The sequence below is a fragment of the Pleurodeles waltl genome, chromosome 2_1, assembly GCF_031143425.1.
Source record: "Pleurodeles waltl isolate 20211129_DDA chromosome 2_1, aPleWal1.hap1.20221129, whole genome shotgun sequence".
Taxonomy (NCBI): domain Eukaryota; kingdom Metazoa; phylum Chordata; class Amphibia; order Caudata; family Salamandridae; genus Pleurodeles; species Pleurodeles waltl.
In genome coordinates this window covers 130,785,079-130,808,422 of record NC_090438.1, presented here as the reverse complement: position 1 = coordinate 130,808,422, position 23,344 = coordinate 130,785,079, and the positions used below count along the sequence as shown (strand labels likewise).

The 23,344-nt window shown below is 43.7% G+C and overlaps 1 protein-coding gene across 1 annotated transcript in view; it reads left to right on the top strand.

Moving 5' to 3' along the window:
- The window catches only part of VSIG1 (V-set and immunoglobulin domain containing 1), a 105,115-nt gene that overhangs the window by 58,445 nt on the left and 23,326 nt on the right, over window positions 1-23,344 (top strand). The window contains exons 3-5 of the mRNA XM_069205935.1: window positions 3,128-3,323; window positions 13,706-13,861; window positions 16,558-16,677. Of these exons, the coding sequence (XP_069062036.1) occupies window positions 3,128-3,323; window positions 13,706-13,861; window positions 16,558-16,677 (472 nt within the window). The remainder of the gene's footprint in view (window positions 1-3,127; window positions 3,324-13,705; window positions 13,862-16,557; window positions 16,678-23,344) is intronic.

Here is a 23,344-nt window from a genome sequence, read left to right as displayed (position 1 = left end):
CCCATACTGAACTCAAGAATGGTTATTCTGGGGGTGCTGCGGCAACGTCACACTCCTAGTTTCAATGCCTATGATTATGTCATAGAACATCGGACCGGGAAGGAGTTATGTGGCCTTCTGGGGCAGCTACCTCACTTATATTTTGGCCAGTCTACACACTGGGACTTGAGGAAAAACTTTTTGGGTTCAATTATACCCCATAGTCAAACTGTACATTCACACTGTCCTACCTGCAAAGCGGTTTGTCCACACAATTCAGTCACTCTTTGAGTTCTAACACAACTAATATTTGCAGTCCATCTGTGAGCCTGTAATCACAGAGTTTGTTTCTTGCCTCACTCCCCTCTCTGGCAAGATGTCAAGGCTCGCCCACTTTGGGACACAAATATGAGAGCCTTGGGCTCTCCTTACAGGTTACAGGATAGATTGAGAAGAGCGTAAAGCAAATGCTATCCTGATCCTACCTACAGGGGTTGTATCTTCAAAGGGTACTGAAAGTCCTGTGCTTCTTTCTGACTCCACAGCCACACCCCAACTGCAGTCCTCAGGCACAAGCTGCCAGCCTGCCCCAAACACTCCAAAGTGACATCACAGATGCCTTAACTCTGCAAACTAATGTAACATGACGTTAGCACATCCATAACGTATAGATACAGTCAGGTCTAAACACATGGAATATAGATGGTGTTGCCCCACTCAAGCCCACAGTGAAAATACATAAAGACCAATACCAGTACATACATAGGGAAGTCCTCTGCCTCAATATTTATAATACTTTGAGAAATATTTATAGTCATACATAATATTGTAACTTGATATGTTGATTTAATATGGAGTAGCCCTGCCACAAACTTAAAAAACAAACTGACTTTCAAGTACATAAAAACCACTTGACTAGATGTCTATGTGTTTTTAGAAGTAATGAGTATGGGTGGTAACAGGGAAACTTGGAAAATGTAGACAATAAAGAGTTACTGGCAATGCTAGAAGACTTTCCTGAGCTCTGTCAATTCGGCTCTCATTCAAAATTTAGTTGATTTATTTGTATGATGAAAAGGTACAATTTTAAAATGGTTTGTGGTGGCACTGTAAATGAAACCAGAATCTCATGAAGCGCGAAGAAGTTTAACACATGGTTAATGCAAAACAACCAATGAACATCAAAATAAGCTAAGAGTGGATTGCCATATCATTGGACCTGAGCATCATCCCCAGGTCAGTTGGAGCATTTAATGTTCAAATTCATACATTTTAGAGTTACATTTATACCTTTTTTTCTGAGTGAAAATGAATGGAGGAATGAATATGTGATAAAAGTGAAACTAACATAGGCCATAAAGAGCAGGTGCTGGGCTTGACGCATGAGAAGAATGTGAGAGGAAACTGAATATGTTGATATAAATTAGGGTGAGACAACCCACTTTACTAATTTCTGCAGTTCTTGCTTCATTGTGCCAACTTTAGAACGAAGATATGCTAACTAGAATAATTGGGTTAAACGTCCAATGTACAACATAAAATAACAAACGGCAGTGCATTTAAAATATGTGTAAATGTGAAAGAATGATACGGCTTTAGTGTGCTTTGAGAAGATATAGAAATAAAACCGCAATTGTTATTACAAACTGAATCGTATTTGAAATGTTACATCATCTACATTTTCTCCACAACATAGGTCTGGGACACTTACCATTCAAAAAATGCAGCCAGCCTGAAAACATGGTACACCATTGACATCATACCGCATTTAAATGGACTTCATTAGATTTGCCTTTCCCACTGCTTTCACTTAAAGCAAGGCTGTTTGAATTATATGGAAAGGATGTGGTAGATACAAAGAAAGGGGTTGGAGGAGAAACGGCCAGATAAATCACTGCACTGGTCACAATTGTGATTAATATTTTTGCAACAAGTGTGGACTTTTGTGAACCCACCTATGTTCTAATAGGTCAGTTCATAAAATTCAGATTCAATGTTGGTCACAATCCAACCTACCTCTTTATTTCATGCGTTAGGTTGCAAATTGTGACTCAGTCCAATTTACAACAATCATATGTAAGGTGGCCTACAGTGGTTAGCAGGTCACCATGTCTGTCAGTGTTTAAATGAGTTTTTCTTTAAGCAGCCATTTTCTTCTTTAAAGAAATGGGTCTGTTTCTAACAAAAAAAAGTTTTTTTATTTTTAAGTTTAACTGACAGTTGGCAGTAGTCCCATCAACCATTACTTACTCCCCCTTAAACTTATGCAACAATCCACAAAAGAGAGAGGGCCCAAAGAGAACTTGGGTAAAAGTTTTACAGGTTTTTAGGATGGGTTTAGTACACAGGCAGAAACCTTTTAGTGGTTGTAAACCCACATATTTAGTGAATCTCGAGGGTTGTGACCACTAAAAGGTTTTGTACATCTTGCTTCAACTACATTTTAAATCATGGTGTTTGTGGTGTCTTTTGCAAGAATTTCAAACACATCTTGTCTAAGTTGACTGCATATTTAAAAGGCTAACAGAACATTCCACTGCATATTAAAAGGCTAACAGAACATTCCACTGCATATTTAAAAGGCTACTTTCCGTTCCCACCTGGATACATCACAATGATTGATAGGCATGGCCCCTACTGTGAACTGTCTTCCTGAAGACCCCAGGTGTCTTCATGACGTTGCTACTGCCTAATGTTAATTTGTTCAACTCTTTCGCCCCTTGTCTTTCTTATTGATATTTCACACTCTGCTATCCACCCACGACTTGGTATCGAATGCTCCACTACTTTCGTTTGTTCATTTGCCTCACCCCTTTACATTTATTTAACCCAATTTTTCACTTTTGGTTCCTACGTTCCAAACGCAAATGTAGTTCTACAATGTTTTCCTGTAAAGAGTGTCATTTTCTCTATGGTTGTTATTCAGTGATGCCTGATGTGTACAGCATTACTATATACGACGCAGAATAAATAAATAATATGACTATTTCAACATATGTTATTATGCTGCTGATGTCTTGGTCTTGTGTCTCTTTTTAATAACAGATGTGGGGTAAAAGAGGGTGAGGGCAAACTTTTCACTGTGTTCTTAAAATGGTGAACCAGTTGACAATCATTTTTCAACTCACTTTTATATTTTGCTTCGCAGGTGTACTATTTAGATGCAGGGACTTCTTCTGGTGTTGGTAATTTTGTGAACCGTGTTACGGCTGCAACAAACCCAGGAAATGCAACCATTACAATCTCCAACATGCAACCCCGGGACACTGGAACATACTATGTTACAATTATGAACCCCCCGGATGTGACAGCCAATGCTGGGCAAATCCAGCTAACAGTGCTAGGTATATATTAATTGATGCATTTAAATACCATAAAATGATGACTGAATGAAAAATCTTTTTCTTTTGCTGGATATGTGATACAATTATTTTCTTTTGCAACATTTCAATTGACGTAATAGTTTAAATAATGCTCTACAAGGGGATATAAACCATATAGTGGGACATCAGAGGGGCCAGCAGAAGGCTATGGTTGTGCATTTGATGGGGCCAGATCAATTGACTGAATGTGAGAAGTTTCTTCATAATCTTGATTATAGCGCTAGCATGGTCACATGTTGTACATTGTTTAGTGGAGGAAAAAGCACATTATGATGAGGATGACGGCGGTTCTAATATCTTAATATTGTGCAATGCAATCAATCCTATCAATGCAATCCTAATATTGTGCACTGCACTTACTATTTAGCTTAAATTTGCTTTCATTAAGTACAACACTGATAATTCCATAGATTTAAGAAACGTGTCTCTTCCTTTGATGTTATCCCATAGACCACTCATTATATCAGATTCGTCAAAGCTAAGGGTATATCAAGAGTACTGTGCATGTCCTGACCACTTCTGCTGCAAGTAGACACATCTATCTCATTCAATATATACAGGGCATGACTTCCTCCCACTGGTTAACAATGAGCTCTGAATGCCCCTTTGAGAAATTGATTAATCCAAATAAATCTGGCCTTCAGACAGTCAGTTTTAGAAATATTAGGGGTCACATTTACAACTTTTTCGAAGATACGCCTCACCAAACATCTGCATTGCAAAGGTATACGGCAGTCAGTGGGTAGGATTTTCTTCTTTGAGATGTACCAAAGGATACTAATCACTTCACCTGGTCTTCTATTAAAAAATCTAATGAACACAACTAGAAAGGTTAATCTAATTGGGACCCCATCCATCCATGAAAGCACAGATCAGGCTTTTCAGACACAACACTAGCTCACGCCTCTTCCCTAAGATTGCCAAGTCACAAGCTGCTCCAGTCAGTAAATGTTGGTCATAAAATAATACCATGTTTGCCTATAACCAGCCTATTGGAGCAACAGCAAATTCCTGTAGGGACAGACGTAGCTTGGGATCTCACTATACTGCCCGAGTCTGCACAGACATCTTTGCTAAAGGTCCAGGGACTGCAGTCTACTGAGGAATAATCCCCCTGCTCCCCTTTAATCTGTTTTTGAAACCTTTTTCTCACATCTGGGAAAAAATCCCTTTCATGCTGCTTATGTGACTACCGATCAATGTGCAGCAAGACCACATACATAACTGTCTACATTGATTCCCGCTTCTCTCCTTTTAACTTCAATACCATCACCTCAATATATCTACCAAAAAGACAAAGCTTTTCTTGCCGCCTTCTACACTAACTGTGCTACCTCCATCCATTCACCCAGAACATCATACAGAAAAAGCAATGCCAGAATCCTTCCAAATAGCCCCCATTACACACTAACTTCCATTGCCACACCTGTCTTTCAGGAATACTTTCTTTGATGACTTTGTTACACTTGATTCTGCACTATCCAGCACACATCTTTGGATCATTGTTACTTCAACTGTGACATGAAGAAATACATTGCCATTCTATTTGATTGGATGTTATTCTTACTCCCCGGCACATCCATAGAAAACATCTAGATCCAGTCCTAGTTTCACTCATCTGGCACCCTTCCAAGCTATGACCTTTACGTCTCTGACTATTTGCTGATTCACATCCCTGTTGATATTCTGCCTAACAATGCCCCTATTGGTAAATCTCAAAACAAAATATTTTCTTGTACACTATCCCTCAAACTTCACCCCTAGAAATATTCTGCACCATCAACTCACCATTCTACCACACACTACAACAGCAGATTCACGCTGAATACCCTTGATCCCACCACTCACAATCCTCATACTCCTTTGCCTTCCGTCATCTACCCCACCCAGCCAGAATCATTAGCACTAACTTCTCCCTCTTCATTTTTTTTATTATCATCTCAATTAACTCAACCTGAGTCCCATCGGACCAATTCAACAATCAACGGATCATCTTTCCTTCCTACCTGGGTAACTAACTGCAGACCCACTATCTTGTACTGCACACAACAGCAAGGAACTTTTTACCGTCATCAGAGAATTCACCAATCCCAGCTCTCACTCCACTGACATACCCTTGTCGCAAGAACTTTGCGTTAACCTCGCCAACTACTTCCACTGCAAGATCGCAGACATCTATGACAGCTTCACCACCCAGGACCCCCCTACTACTCCCACCACCTGCTCGTCAACCGAAGCATCACCATGCCCCCGCCCTCCTCCGCTGGAAAAACATCACTGACGATGAGACTCGCAACATCATGGCAACCATCCACTCAGGAGTACCCACTGACCCCCTGCCCCCACCACATCTTCAACAAAGCTAGCAAAATCATTGCACGGAAACTCCGACATACCATCAACGGCTCCTTCAAAACCGCCGACTTCCCAGAGAGCTGGAAACACGCTGAGATCAACCCTCTGTTGAAGAAACCCTCTGCTGACCCAGCAGACCTCAAGAACTACCGGCCCATCCCCCTGCTCCTCTTCTCGGCCAAAGTCATTGAGAAGGCAGTCAACAAACAACTCACTGCCTTCCTGGAAGCCAACAACATCCTGGACCCCTCACAGTCTGGATTCAGGAGCAACCACAGCACTGAGACCGCCCTCCTCGCCGCCACAGATGACATCCGTACCCTCCTCGACCGAGGCAAAACCGTTGCCCTCATCCTCCTGGACCTCTCTGCCACCTTCGGCACGGTCTCCCACGTCACACTATGCACCCGACTCCACAACACCGGCATCCGAGACTCAGCACTAGAATGGCTCTCCTCGTTCCTCATTGGCAGGACAAAGTCGGTCCGACTCCCCCCTTTTTCTCGGAAGCCACCGAAATCAGCTGTGGCGTCCCCCAAGGATCCTTGCTGAGCCTCACCCTCTTCAAACTCTACATGACCCCGCTGGCCGCCATCGTCAGAAGCCACGCACTCGACATCGTCTCCTACACCGACGACACCCAACTGATCGTCTCCCTCACCAACAACCGACCACCTCCAAGAACAACCTTCAGGAAGGAATGAAGGCAGTCGCCGCCTGGATGAAAGACAGTTGCCTCAAGCTGAATTCGGACAAGACAGAAGTCCTCATCCTCGGCTCTACACCCACCGCCTGGAACAACTCTTGGTGGCTCGCTGCCCTCGGAAACGCCCCTACACCCACCAACCACACCCGCAACCTCGGCATCATCCTAGACTCATCGCTCTCAATGAACCGACAGGTGAGCACTGTCTCATCAGGATGCTTCCACACCCTGCGCATGCTCTGAAAAATCTACAAATGGATCCCAAACGAAGCCAGAAAGACAGTCACCTAGACCCTCGTCAGCAGCCGCGTCGAATACGGCAACGCATTCTACGCCGGAACCACCGCCAAGACCCGAAAAAGACTGCAACACATCCAGAACACCTTCGCCCGTTCCATCAAGAACATGCCCGACACAGCCACACCTCTGCCCTTCTGAGAGACCTTAACTGGTTGCCTATCAACAAGAGAATCACCTTCAAGCTCCTGACCCACTCCTACAAGGCCCTACACAACGCAGGACCAGCCTACCTCAACCACAGACTATCCTTCTACACTCCAGCCAGACAACTCCGCTCCGCAGACCAGGCCCTCGCCAACATCCTCAGCATCCGGAAGGGAAGACCACAGCCGGAGGAAGATCCTTCTCCTACATCGCAGCCAAGACCTGGAACACCCTCCCATCCACCTCACGCAGTCTCGGACTCTGTTGCAGTTCACTAAGGACCTCAAGACCTGGCTCTTCGACTGATCCTCAGCACCACCTCCCTCCGCCAGAGCCTTGAGACCCTCCTGGGTGAGTAGTCGCGCTTTACAAATCCGGGATATATTGATGAATTGATCTTACCCCTTTGAGCCTACTCAATCAATTACAATCTGACTTTCCATAACTGCCCTAACCCATGACTCTACCTTCTTCTATTTCATGCCCGACAAACACATCCCTGATTCCCTCCTCTTTGTCGTCTCATTAAGTGTCATTAAGTGTTTAACACCAGTGACCACTCCCTCGGTCTCATAGCTAAAACATCAGTTTGGTTATCATTTTATCTTTACAATCAGTCCTTCTTTGTATTCAGATGTTCTTCTTTCTGACCACTGACTCACAGCCCTGGATTCTTTCTGCTTTACCGTTTACACAACTTGCTTCAGTGAAATCATCCTCTTTAGGATCTTGCCCCACCTTTAAGTCTACTCAATTCTTGATGTCCTTCCCTACTCTGACCACTGCCCTGCAAGGGAAAGGCTCTGACTTTCTTTTAACCAGAAGGCATGGGATGTCAGTCTGCTCACTAATGCTGAACTCAACAAAAACAGGAATGATTTATTCCTTGCTTCTATGTATCTTAAAACTTTACACTTTCTATATTCATCCCTCAGACACCCTAACACACAACCCTCCTACTCAGAATCTGACTGGCCTTCAATTCAAGCTTACTACCAGGACCTTTCATTAGTCCTTTCTCCTTCATCAATGCCAAGTTCCCTAACAAAATGCTTATTTGACTGATATAATAATCTAATGATGGACTTACCGAATATGTTTTATCTCCCCCACTTGACGTGGTTATTCATTTTTACACATGTACTGTGTAGAAAACTGGATCATCAATGTGAGACAAAATGGAGAGCCTGCCAGAATGCACTACAAACTCAGTTTCTGGGGACACAAGCCGTTGCCTCAAGTTCTGGGAGATGCTCTAACCATCATGAAAAATATAGAAGTGAAAGGTAAATTTCCAAGAGCAGAGCAGAGTGGTATTGGCATCTGGTTTTCCCACCTCTGCATGCTGAAAAAGATCCTTAATTTAGTTAGTTTCCCATATAAAGACACAATCGCAAATGCCTTTATTTTATCAAGAATTGTCTACCACAATTCTCTTTATCTCTGTCGCACAAAGACAGTTATACAGAGGCTCCAACTGACACCAAAGGTCACCACTAGACTTTTAAGGCATCTCACCTATTGGTGAGCTGTGGTGGGTAAAGTGATTAAAGTGATCACCAAGGCATTGCACCTTGTTCATAAAGCATTGGAGTCCAAAAAGCAACAAGCATTGTTCGCTAACCAATCACTTTGTTTGTTATTAACCATCTCACAAACGAAGGTATAGTCCAGGTTTCCAGGTTCCCACTTTGAAACGGATATGCACAGATTGCACAGCATTTTCAGTTGTAGCAGTCTCCCAGTGCAACACGCTACCAGTGTTTATTTGCTGTGAAGGAAACTGCAACAACATTATGAGACACGTAGTCCAGTGGGGATTCTGAGCAGGTCATAGCACTGAGACTGTCATAATTGATTTCGTAGAGAAATTTATCTGTGCTACAGATGAAGGGTGATCTTTAGTACTTGTATTAGATCCCATGGCTACCTTTGACAACAGGACAGCAATGTGGGGTGTCCCAAGACCCAGCCTTACCTTTCCTTTTTTAACTTTGTAAATGCAACTGCTAGCTTAAGTCATCAGGGGGTACCAGCTGGAATTCTCGAGGTATACCAAAAACAATCAGTTATTGATGAAACTGGTGAAGGGGGAGAAAATTGCATGGAATGGATTAAGACTACTCAATTGACCCTCAGTGTTTCTAAAATAGATTCTTTAGTGTTGGGCTCTAAATCACTGAATCTTCCCCTATGTAAAATGTCACATATATTTGGAGTACTAAATCAGCAAGGATCCGTCTTATACCATAAAGCATGGACAATTGTGTGACAAAAAATTCACTTGCAGTCAACAAAACTGACTGACTGACTACTGTAGGAAAGTCACTCTTTTTGGCATGGTTACCTACACATTTTGCCTATTCATCAGTGTGCTTAGACTGTTTTCACTGGGATCCTGCTAACCAGTACCAGTGCTCTCTCCTCTAAATGTGGTTGCATTGGTACCCTTTACACCCCACACTTGGCACACTGGTGTACCCCTATAAGTCCCTAGTATCTGGTGCTTAGGTACCCAAGGCATTAGTACACCAGGGATCCCCCATGGGCTGCAGCCTGTATTATGCCACCCAAGGAAGCCCATGCAAACTGTGTCTGCAGGCCTGCCATTACAGCTCGTGTGAAAAGGTGCATGCTCCCTTTCACTGCTGGTCACTACAAGAGGTCAGTGTAAGTTACCCCTATGGTAGGCCTTTTTAGCCCAAACGGCAGGGTGCAGGTTCCTGTGTGTGAGGGCACCGCTGCATGAGCAGAGGTGCTCCTACCAACACCACTTCCAGTGCACTGGACTTCATAAGTGCGGGGAAGCCATTTTACCTGTGTACTGGCCATGTGGTCCAGCTACATAATGGTAACTCCCCATCTAGGCATGTTTGGTATCAAACATGTCAGAATCATACCCCAATACTAATGACAGTATTGGTGGCATGATTCCATGCACTCTGGTGGCTCCTTAGAGGGCCATACAGTATTGCTCCTACCAGTCTTCCAGGATTTGTGGGCAGCCCACGCTGCTGCAGCCCCTCAGACTGGCTTCTGCCATCCTGCTGCTTGACCAGCTCAAGCAAGGGAAGGAAGAAGAAAGGATTTCCTGTGGGAGAGGGGATGCAACACCCTCTCCCTTGAAAATTGGTGTTACAAGGCTAGGGAGGGATAGCCTCCCCACACGACCGGCTTGCTATGAAGGGCACCTTTGGTGCCCTCCTTGCATAATTCGGTTTCTACCAGTCCAAGGACCCCCGGTCCCTGCTCCGGCGCAAAACAAAGGAAAGGGGAGTGACCACTCACTTGTCCATCACCACCCCAGAAGTGGTGCCCAGAGCTCCTTCACATGGCCACTTGATTCTTCCATCTTCAAAACAAGTTGTGCAGAGGCCCCTGGGAGTATCTAGTTGTCAGGATAGGTGACTAATGTCAGTGACCCCCTCTGATAGGTGGTCACCATAAAGAGTGACATAACCCCGTGTTAGGGCTTTTTAGGGACTCCCTTGCAGGTGGGTCCCCAGTTTCGGCATGCAACACTCCACTAGGACTCCTCTGCATCGACCTCTTCTGCTTCTGGCCACAGGAACCGCTGCTGGACTTTACAGGAACCAAACAAGCCTGCAACCCCCGAGACGACCTCGCCTTGCAACATTGTTTCTTCGGCTCCTTTCAGCAATTGCCACAATTCCATGGTTGTGCATCCTCAGGGGTCTGCAAGACTTCCACTGCATCAAAGAAGCAAGAAGGAATCTCCATTGAAGTGAAGGAGTCACTCCCCTGCATCCACGGGCACCTAGGGCAATGAAGTCTGGCTGCTGGGATCTGCTCTCTACAGGAACTTCATGGATCCTTCAACAGAGGTAGTGGTTCTGAGTGGTCCCCTTGGTTCTCTCTGCTTTCTGTCCGACTTGGGAGACGGGGAGCCCTTGCCTCTCCTTGCAGGACAGAACCCTTGTACACCGCAACTCTTGCAGTAGTAGCCCCAGCCTTCATCCTTGCAAGGACAGTCTCTCCTCTGCTGCTCCAGCGATGTGGGACTCCTCTCTGGTGTGCTGACTGGGCCTCCCTGCAACTTACTGTGCCTGCTGCCAGTGGGTTGCGTGCGAGGGCTAAGACCACTCTGTTGGCTCTCCCAACTATTGAGGACAGCCCAGAGTCCCCACCCTCCCAGTGGTTGAGTCCTCTAGGCCTTGCTGGTCCTCTTCTTCTCTGTAAATCCCTTTCTGCATAGATTTGCATTTGCCAAGGTTTGTTGGTCGTCCGTCTGGCCACCGGACAGGTTCTGCATGACTCCAGGGACTCCTTTTCAGCTCCTCGACTCCACAGCTGGCCTTCATCTTCAACCATCAACATGGTAGTGGCTCCTACCCCACCTGGACACTCCTGCATGGACTGGATTCTGTCCCCTTCCCTTGCAATTCCTCTTCTTCTGGAATTCACCATTGGGTTCCACCGGAATGGTCCTGTTCTTGCAAAGCTCTTGTTCCAAGACCCCTTTTTAGTCTTTGGGAAGACCAGTTAACTTACCTCTGCTCTTCTGTTCACTGGGGTCGTCTAGGTACTCACCTTTGGAGGTCCCAAGTTCTCCCAGCTCCCTTCTAACTATTCCACATCCTTGGGTGAGGGGCTTCACTTCGGATTCCACTATTTTACTATATGGTTTTGCCCCCCTAAAGGGTCCTAGCTAATTCTCGCCAATGCTTTTTGTTTCTCTATGCTAAGTCCTAATACTTACTGTGTATATATAGTGTGTACTTGCCTCCAGTTGAGGGACTGCCTCCAAGTAATCTAGTTCAGTGTTACTATAATAAAGTACCTTTATTTTTGCAATACTGTACAGCTCCTTTCATGTGAGATAAGTTGCTGTGGGACTGCTGTGGTATTACACTCCTCCTGGATAGGTCTTGGCTGCTCACCACAGCTACCACTAGAGAGCACTGGCTTCCTAGGCACTGTCTCACTAACTAATAGGGGTTGCCTGGACCTGGCATAAGGTGCGAACATCATACGAGTCCACCACACACCAGGCCAGCTTCCTACATTGGTGTCAGCGGTGGGATAAGACACTTGCAATTGCCTTACCGCTCTGTCACTGGTCACTTTCCACAGGAAAGTCCACCACTCGTCTATAGGGTACACTACACTTGGTAAGCTAGGATCATTAGATTTCTAGTTTAGGTAAGTTGGGGATCTGGCAGAACCTTTTCTCTAAACTCTTAGAAAGTATAGTTACTTTGAGTAGTTAGGTGAACCTACACTAATCCAGGGAAAATGTCTTCTTTAGAAAATACAACTCAGGCCCCAGACTCTCAGTACGAGGGCCTTACATTTCAGAAATTGGGGGAGATGTGTTCTAGGAAGCTGAAGACAGGGAGACATTCTAATAAATCTCTCCTCCTAGGATTGTTCCTCCAGGCTGATAACCAGAACACTGCAGGCCAGGAACGCTGGTGGTAGAGACTGACCCATCAGTATCAGATTGGAAAGAGGGCATGAGGCATTTCTTCCCTTTCAGCTTATCATCTCACTTGGCAGTGTCATAGTATTTTCTAATCATGATTATGCACCTTCCAAGTCCTTTTTCCTATGCATGAGGTCAAATATCTCTGAGGTGTTCACACTCATGCTGCAAGGCTGACCCTAAAGACAATACTCATGGAATGAAATAAACAATATTTGGCACAACTTCCTTTAGTTTAATTGACAAAATGTAAACTCCTGACCATAGTTCAGGAACACTTCTGGGAACAAGACCTAGGTCATTTATCGGACCCTTACCTTCCAAGACTGAAGGGGTCAAATTAAGGGGAAGCACTCGGATGGTGCGGGTTGTTCATCTGTAGCTTAGCTTTCCCACAAACCTAGGGCAGTTGAAGGCCACCTTAGTTTCAGGAATACATTGAAAACCTTACTGTTCGGACCAGCTTTCAACATGACTGGTATCTAAACAGACCAAACACTTGACTCACATACTACTGCATACCGTGGTGCCATCTAGCTTCACGGATCTTTACCCCTATGAAAGAATGCTGTGCTGGTGCACAAAACCTACAAAATAAAGCACTGTATCATTTATTGCTCTTCTGTCTTGTCTTGGGATCCTTTTTATTGTCCATCTGTAGTCCCACTTTGTTCAACAGGTCTTATGTCAGAGACAGTGATTATTACTAAGGTATTATTATCTGGTTTGATTTCACTTGAGGACCTTTTATTCATGTTTATTTTTGTGGCTTTTAAATCTTTTTGATCTACTGATAGGGGGATCCAAATGTATTCATAAGTATCAATCGGTGTATATTCTATCGCCCTCTCAATTCTTCTGATTACATTCTTTCTGTACTTCGGCAACTCACTCTGAGCCCGTTAACAGATATGTTTAGTTTCTCATTTTTGGCCAGGTGTTGAACTTCCCTCTTGCTTGATATCCATGATCTTTTAATTAAAAATGTAATTGTTTTTTAAATTTATCAAATTGCTTTCGACTGAAGTACCAAATATTTGACAAACTACATTTTTCAAGCCATTTTATGGAAGTTTGAGCAAATTAGTATAGAATACAGAGGGGTGTATGAACTACTGAATGACACCAATGGATGCAAATGGCTATAAAGGGCTAGGAGCAGACTGGTATCCACAAAATTGTATTTTGGGATCCTAGCAGCTCTGTGTTGATGTAGTACAAGTTTGAATGTTCTTACTAATGTTCAAGTGTCTTTATAAAAACCACAACTTTTGCGATGATTCTGTAGAAAGTAAGCCTTGCAATGGCAGCTAAAATTATTTTCCTGAAAACCCACAATTCTGAACTTTTCTTAAAGATGATCTGATATCTATTGTGAATGGTTTCTTGCAGTGGCACCATCTACACCTCACTGCAGCATAAAAGGAGCGGTGGAAACAGGTCACCATTTGTCGTTGAAATGCTACTCCGAAACGGGGATGCCTCGTCCTACCTATTACTGGAACAAAGTAACAGACGGTGTTCTGAGTCCGACGCCACCAGGAATGAGTGAGTAGGATATTGGGACTGGGGCAGAATGGACTGAAATAATAATCATTTTTTAAATATTTGTATTACATTGTTTAAATAATTTTCACTGAAATGTTACTAAATTACATGAAGTTTGGTACTGATCCAAATGTACACATTGAACTAAACATTTCAAAAATTCACACACTAGAACCTAAAGCGGTTAGTGGGCCGGTGGACTAGTGGGTAAGAGGTATGGTGGTAGTGTGAATAAATGAGTAAACTGAATTTATGAAGGAAATCAGTGACCCAAAAAATGTTATCTCTGTGCTAGTAGAGATATTTTTAAGCCCATAGTAGATTAGCTAGACACGGATAATAGAAAGCCAGGTACTCAGCCGTTTCCTCAAGACAGAGAGATTTGGGACAGCCTGGATATCAGCTGCCAGAGAGGTCCATGCTTTGGCTATGACATAAGAGAAAGAAATGCCCCAATCCAGGATCACTCAATGCATGGGATAGTTACCAGATAATGAGGAGACCAACAAAGATTATGTGAGGAAGAATTGGGGCCAAAGAATAAAGGGGCAGGTTACTGGAGAGTTTTATGGTTAATACATGTGCTTTTGAATGTAATACACTTGTTGATAAAGAGCCAATGGGGGTTCCTAATACGGCTTGAGGTGTGTTTCCTCCTAAGGAGACCTAGAGCCAGCAATGATGCAACATTCTGAATCAGATGAAATTACCACATCAGATACTTTAGAAGCCTCAAATATATTGAGCTGCCATAACACAAACACAAATATTATTACTGACTTAGTGATTGTTGTCTAGCGTCCATCGCCATCCATCTTTCTAATGTCTCCATAGACTAAGAAACAGGATGAAGATGATTTGGAGATTGTGATTGAAAAGAAAATTTATCATCCTACATGATACCAAGATTTTTCACTTGGTGGCACTGGTGTAAAAGATGTGCCCACGGAAGAGAACCACCAGGCTTCAGATCAGTACGAAGTGGACCCGCCCACAAGTACAATCTCCATTTTATCATGATTCCGTTTTAGAGGGTTCATTTGCATTCAATTTGTGACTGGCAGTACTCAATGTTTGAATTAAAATTGGATAGCAAAGACCTATCTTCAGTCTTAAGAATCCGTTTTATGCCACCCTCAGAACAATAACAGAAAAATGAAAAGACATATTCTCAAATAAAGCTGGCTTGTGAGAACTTATATATTAAACAGTTGTGTGCTCAATAAATGAGTCCTGACTGGCTCCACAGGGAATACTCCAGCTTTATCAATGAAGCTGGAGCAAGGCCGCCAGTTAATTACTGTCTTTCAGAAAGGAGTCTAACGACAGTGAATCACGCCCTGGATGCCACATTGCTTCAAGCAAGAGATGAGATGGGGTTAGAGATCATGTTTGATGCCACAGACAAGGAGGACCAAATCTGACATCCTCCTGTATCCCGAATGAAAAGGCAAGGAAAGAAACCACCTCTCATATCCAATTGTGGCTGCATTTCTTGTCTTATCCCGTTGGCAAACAACAAGAACAGCGACATCGGTAAAGCCTTGCGGACCGCCGCAATGTTTAAGTCAGATTGAGTGGTTCAGCTCATTAAATTAAATAAATTTAGCCCCAAAAAACCTTCTTGCTGGCACGCTGTGACAAGCAACCAATAAAGAAAATGTGGGGCAGGAGCAGAGGCTGCCTCCTAACTGCTTAGCTGAGAAGGTAGCTTGCTCAAATCATTATTTTCTTTAAACGGAAAACACAACAAGGGCCCCAGAACAGCAAATCAAACGTGAGGACTATGGCTGTATCTAAAAGGGCATAACATAATGCATGAATCAAATCAAATATAAGTACCGAATAACAATCACTTATCATGTTCCATGTGTGATGTAGTGATCAGAAACATAGAAAAAAACAGAAAGTACAAACAGTCCAGCACCTCAAGTATGGATCCCAAGGCAGGGTCTTCTTGTGGCAGCCATATGGGTGGGCGTACATTTCCTGCTTGTATGGGTACATGTTGTGCATGGAAGCCAGAATGCTCATCACGTTAGGACTGTGGCAAGGAAAACTATGATTTGGAGTAATGGAGGTTACCAGTAGGTAAATGGGACATATCCAGGATGAACTTCATTAAGCACTGTTCCTTTCTTTCTGATGTGTTTAAAGGTCCCATGAGCCCATTTCTTCTTCAAGTCTGCTAGTGTGCACCTAGCCACCACATAAGCATAGATAACTTATCTGTGGCCCTGGGCTCTTACCAGCTTCAAGTCTTGAATACTGAATGTAAGTGGCAGATAAATATTGCACTTCTACAAGGCAGGTGTTTTACCACAATACTGAGTTTTAAATATTGGCATGCCAAAATAGCCTGAAGGGAAGTATACAAAGAAAGTATATATGTATTATTCTTAATTTTGTATCTATCTATCTTTTCTACACATATCCGTACATATTCACTGAAAAAACAAAGGCTGAAATGGTGTTATAGGTAGATAAGACAGTGATGTAATTTAACATGTTGAGATATGGAGTTAAAAACTGTAACTCTATACTTACCTAAATATATTTAACTTCATTATATTGTAGTAATTAATTTTCTAGATTTGATATTTTGGCAGGACACTTTTTAGATTTTGATGGGGCAATATTTTAACATAGGTTCTGTATTGCTGTATAAATATAATATCTTATCCAACGTATTTTAGATTACGATACTGGAATGCTCATTATCGGCAATCTTACAAAGTTCGAAACAGGACACTACAGATGCACGGCCAGCAACTTTCTTGGAAATGCGACTTGTGAGATTGATCTAAATACTGGAGGTGAGTGTGTCTCTTGTGATTTTAATTGAATTTTAAGGCCTGAGCTAAGTATTCACAAACCGTGCCCTAGTTCAGCTCTCATTGCAAACTCCTTTATTGTGTGTCTACGAATATTGAGTGGCACTAGCTCATAAACAGCACTAACTCCGAAAACGTCAACTGCTCTGCAAAATCTGACTGTAAAGCAAAACGTGCATTTGTAAACAGGACTTTTACCAAAGTCTTGGTTCTGTTAGTGTTGAAGATGTTTATTGTTACCCAACTCAATGGTAGTCATTTTATCAATCTCAGAATGTTGAAAGGCTAGATGGACCTACCGGGATTCAAACCTGTAACCATGAGGTCAAAAACAGATCTACTGAGCCACCAACCCAGCAAAAATGTCAAAATGTCTTCGTAGAGCCTTACAATTGAAGCAGTTATTTTATTCAGGATTATTTTTCACAGATTCACTGGTCATGTGCCTTAGATTAGGCTCGACCTCCAATATTCAGTGTGGGCCAAAGGACAGGTGTAGGGGCTGCCACAACTGAAGGGAAAGCTCTATACAACGTGTTTTTTGAACAGCCAACAATACAAAATACCAAAATCAGCCAAATATTTTAGGTTTTTCCCAAAGTAAATTCTGTTTTTCACCAAACGAACAGCCGAAAAATACCATTTGGCAGTCAACATCTGCTTTCTCCTTGCCATTCTCTGAAATATTTCAAGCCTAAAAAAGGCACATATTAATTCATGTGGGGATGGATGTAGATGTGGTTGTGTGTGGTGTGTGTTGCATTAGTGCGCTATATAAAGTAACAGTGACGTGTACTTCTCTTCCACTTGAAAAATTTATACCAGAGGAAGCTCCTTAAACAGGAAGTGATGTTCATAGAACAGTGTACAATGTGATGTCGACTGGGATCGGAAAATGCAATTGTGGCAGTGCCAAACAGCACAGCACTTTATTTTTGACATCACACATACTATTTACATTACCTGTGACAAACTTCCTGTTATACGCACAAGGAAGTAAAGTTATTTGACCTGAACCTCAAATATTTTGTCATGTTCTGAAGCTGGAATCAGAACCCAGGCAGCAGTCATCTCATAATGGAACATATAACTAAATACAGCACACAAGGCACTAAGGGCCATATGTACGAACACTTTTTCCCATAGACACAGAATGGGTAAAAACCTTTGCTACATCTGGCCTGAAGGGCCAGATATACAAAGCCATTTAGCATTTCTTAATGGTCTGAATTGCTATTTTGGGCCATTAAGAAATGCCATTAAATGCAATGGGATTTCCTAATTGTGATTTTCTTATAGTGATTCCTACATCGTAGAAAACGCTATTAGGAAATTGGTAATTACATACATATCATTTTGCATTTCCTAAATAGCAATTTCATTAGAGTCACTCTTTAGGAAATGCAAAATTGCATATTGATATATCTGGCCCTAAAAAACAAAACATGTAATATATGCTTGAACTAACACAAACACAACTGACCACAACAAGTACCAAAACATGTGACACAACAAAAAAAACAACACAGTACAAAACATTACAGAATACATCACACAAAACACAATCCACAACAAAACACATATATGACTTAATACAACACTTAACACAGCATATTCGATAACTCGTACCAAACCAACAAATATACATAACATGGCACAAATCATAACATAACATACAACATAACTCAGAAAGCATTACACAATACCTAACTAAGCACAGCACAATGCTATATAGTAAGCGCTTAATCAGTGTAATAGTGCGGATTACATTGGGGCTGAGCTTATGAGAAGAAGGGCACATCTAAGTTGCAACACATCAAAAGAACCCAAGTGAGTCAAGTAATGGCACAATTATGCGATATGGACAATCATTTAAAGTTTAGTAAAAGAAAAGGGACTTTTCCACTTTTCTAGGAATGAGGCAACTGTATGTCACACTCTGCAGGTTTTGTCTCTTTATTTAGTTAGATAGTTTGTATTCTCTTTCGTTGTGTAATCCATGGATAACTAAAGGTACATGGACAGAACTTGGGCCTTGTGGGCATAGGGTAGACTATGATCTTCACCCTCAAACTGTATTATTAATGCTCCTCAATAGAAAAATCCCATTGTTTGCCACAACATCTGTAAATTTGTTGGCGATTTAATGCAAAACCAATAAAAAAATGTATTAAAAAAGACTGGAAGGAAAGGTTTAAGTATTAATGTAAGGTCAGAGCAACACAGGCACAATAAATCACACTCATAGAAACATCACGGCGGACCAGTGAGGGAGCGAAAGTTACTTATTTAGGATCTCATTAGAGATTTCTCAGATATACCAGTCTTGACGCAAAAGTAGTTTGTGTCTTAACTTAGACCACAATACATGCAGAGTAAAGGTAGCAGAGGGTTGTGTCCAGAGGTGGCTGCTGAGGAATGAGAGGTGTTCTCCCTCAAGAACTTTAAAAAATATGAGGTCAGAGTGCAGACCTGTCAACTCACACGGCGCCACGGTGTGTCACATGATTATCATCTCCCTTCACACGGTCACACAGTGAGGAGCTATCACACGGTGTGCAACCAATTAGCTGCAAACCCGTGCAGAGAGCAGAATTCCAGCTAATTATTTGAGGTTCTGCATAGTGGATGTCCATCCGAGATGAGAAAGCTCCTAAGGACAGCTGCAGTAGCCTCACCGGCTTTGTGTTTTGGGTGCTGGCAAATGGGGTGAGGGGAGTCATTGGGGGGGGGGGAGGGTTTGCATGCTTGGAGGCAGTTAATTTAAAAGTGCCATGGCTGTGCACAGCCCCACCCCCTTTAACGGCCCATCCCCTCCTCACATGATGATAAAGTTTTAAAAGTTGGCAGGACTCAGAGTGTGTTTTGAAGCACAATTTTCACATACAGTTACTACAAAACCAGTTTGTGAAAGGATGCTCTTTAGAAATTCAAATACTTTCATGCTGCTCAAAGCCAGATAAATCTAACACTCCTCAGGAGCTGAACCCATTTATTTTCAAAATTTGTTATGGGTGCCACCATATGTCAAAAATTACCTCTATTGTACTAGGGCCTGTGTTTTGCCAAGGTAGCCCCTCATATGTCATGGTTGCCCCTTATGCCCAAAAATACATACAATATGCCAATTTCAAAATGTTGCCACTAATCCCGTATGTGTACCATGCGTGCCCTTATGTGATATATTACTCCTAGTATGTCAGGGCCATCATTTTTAATGCTTGCCCAGTGCCATATGCCATGGTCATCCTCCCTTCAGTAAACAATTAGCACCAATGTGCTGCCATCATTTCTTCATGAGTGCCTCCATGCTAAGAGTTCACTCAAGTATGCCAGTGCCAACATTCTTCTATGTGCCCCATATGCAAAGAAATACTTCTTTGTTGGCCAGTGCCAGTATTTTTCCTTGAGTGCCTCATTCTGACACATTCTCTCTGTAAGGAAATGCCTCCTTGGCATGGTTGCCCCCTGACTTTTTGCCTTTGCTGATGCTATGTTTACAATTGAAAGTGTGCTGAGGCCTGCTAACCAGGCCCCAGCACCAGTGTTCTTTCCCTAACCTGTACTTTTGTATCCACAATTGGCAGACCCTGGCATCCAGATAAGTCCCTTGTAACTGGTACTTCTAGTACCAAGGGCCCTGATGCCAAGGAAGGTCTCTAAGGGCTGCAGCATGTCTTATGCCACCCTGGAGACCTCTCACTCAGCACAGACACACTGCTTGCCAGCTTGTGTGTGCTAGTGAGGACAAAACGAGTAAGTCGACATGGCACTCCCCTCAGGGTGCCATGCCAGCCTCTCACTGCCTATGCAGTATAGGTAAGACACCCCTCTAGCAGGCCTTACAGCCCTAAGGCAGGGTGCACTATACCATAGGTGAGGGTACCAGTGCATGAGCATGGTACCCCTACAGTGTCTAAACAAAACCTTAGACATTGTAAGTGCAGGGTAGCCATAAGAGTATATGGTCTGGGAGTCTGTCAAACACGAACTCCACAGCACCATAATGGCTACACTGAAAACTGGGAAGTTTGGTATCAAACTTCTCAGCACAATAAATGCACACTGATGCCAGTGTACATTTTATTGCAAAATACACCCCAGAGGGCACCTTAGAGGTGCCCCCTGAAACTTAACCGACTGTCTGTGTAGGCTGACTAGTTCCAGCAGCCTGCCACACTAGAGACATGTTGCTGGCCCCATGGGGAGAGTGCCTTCGTCACTCTGAGGCCAGTAACAAAGCCTGCACTGGGTGGAGATGCTAACACCTCCCCCAGGCAGGAGCTGTGACACCTGGCGGTGAGCCTCAAAGGCTCACCCCTTTGTCACAGCCCAGCAGGGCACTCCAGCTTAGTGGAGTTGCCCGCCCCCTCCGGCCACGGCCCCCACTTTTGGCGGCAAGGCTGGAGGGAACAAAGAAAGCAACAAGGAGGAGTCACTGGCCAGTCAGGACAGCCCCTAAGGTGTCCTGAGCTGAGGTGACTCTAACTTTTAGAAATCCTCCATCTTGCAGATGGAGGATTCCCCCAATAGGGTTAGGATTGTGACCCCCTCCCCTTGGGAGGAGGCACAAAGAGGGTGTACCCACCCTCAGGGCTAGTAGCCATTGGCTACTAACCCCCCAGACCTAAAACACGCCCTTAAATTTAGTATTTAAGGGCTACCCTGAACCCTAGAAGATTAGATTCCTGCGACAACAAGAAGAAGGACTGCCCAGCTGAAAACCCCTGCAGAGGAAGACCAGAAGACAACAACTGCCTTGGCTCCAGAAACTCACCGGCCTGTCTCCTGCCTTCCAAAGAACTCTGCTCCAGCGACGCCTTCCAAAGGGACCAGCGACCTCTGAATCCTCTGAGGACTGCCCTGCTTCGACGACGACAAGAAACTCCCGAGGACAGCGGACCTGCTCCAAAAAGACTGCAACTTTGTTTCAAGAAGCAGCTTTAAAGAACCCTGCAACTCCCCGCAAGAAGCGTGAGACTTGCAACACTGCACCCGGCGACCCCGACTCGGCTGGTGGAGAACCAACACCTCAGGGAGGACCCCCGGACTACTCTCCGACTGTGAGTACCAAAACCTGTCCCCCCTGAGCCCCCACAGCGCCGCCTGCAGAGGGAATCCCGAGGCTTCCCCTGACCGCGACTCTCTGAAACCTAAGTCCCGACGCCTGGAAAAGACCCTGCACCCGCAGCCCCCAGGACCTGAAGGACCGGACTTTCACTGGAGAAGTGACCCCCAGGAGTCCCTCTCCCTTGCCCAAGTGGAGGTTTCCCCGAGGAAGCCCCCCTTGCCTGCCTGCCGCGCTGAAGAGATCCGTTGATCTCTCATAGACTAACATTACAAACCTGACGCTTGTTTCTACACTGCACCCGGCCGCCCCCGCGCTGCTGAGGGTGAAATTTCTGTGTGGGCTTGTGTCCCCCCCGGTGCCCTACAAAACCCCCCTGGTCTGCCCTCCGAAGACGCGGGTACTTACCTGCAAGCAGATCGGAACCGGGGCACCCCCTTCTCTCCATTCTAGCCTATGCGTTTTGGGCACCACTTTGAACTCTGCACCTGACCGGCCCTGAGCTGCTGGTGTGGTGACTTTGGGGTCGCTCTGAACCCCCAACGGTGGGCTACCTTGGACCAAGAACTGAACCCTGTAAGTGTCTTACTTACCTGGTAAAACTAACAAAAACTTACCTCCCCCAGGAACTGTGAAAATTGCAGTGTCCACTTTTGAAATAGCTATTTGTCAATAACTTGAAAAGTATACATGCAATTGAAATGATTCAAAGTTCCTAATGTACTTACCTGCAATACCTTTCAAACAAGATATTACATGTTAAATTTGAACCTGTGGTTCTTAAAATAAACTAAGAAAAGATATTTTTCTATACAAAACCTATTGGCTGGATTTGTCTCTGAGTGTGTGTACCTCATTTATTGTCTATGTGTATGTACAACAAGTGCTTAACACTACTCCTTGGATAAGCCTACTGCTCGACCACACTACCACAAAATAGAGCATTAGTATTATCTGTTTTTACCACTATTTTACCTCTAAGGGGAACCCTTGGACTCTGTGCATGCTATTCCTTACTTTGAAATAGCACATACAGAGCCAACTTCCTACATTGGTGGATCAGCGGTGGGGTACAAGACTTTGCATTTGCTGGACTACTCAGCCAATACCTGATCACACGACAAATTCCAAAATTGTCATTAGAAATTGATTTTTGCAATTTGAAAAGTTTTCTAAATTCTTAAAAGACCTGCTAGGGCCTTGTGTTAGATCCTGTTAGCATTTCTTTTAGAGTTTAAAAGTTTGTAAAAGTTTGAATTAGATTCTAGAACCAGTTGTAGATTCTTAAAAAGTATTCCAACTTTTAGAAGCAAAATGTCTAGCACAGATGTGACTGTGGTGGAACTCGACACCACACCTTACCTCCATCTTAAGATGAGGGAGCTAAGGTCACTCTGTAAAATAAAGAAAATAAAAATGGGCCCCAAACCTACCAAAATACAGCTCCAGGAGCTTTTGGCAGAGTTTGAAAAGGCCAACCCCTCTGAGGGTGGCAACTCAGAGGAAGAGGATAGTGACTTGGAGGAAAATTCCCCCCTACCAGTCCTATCTAGGGAGAACAGGGTCTCTCAAACCCTGACT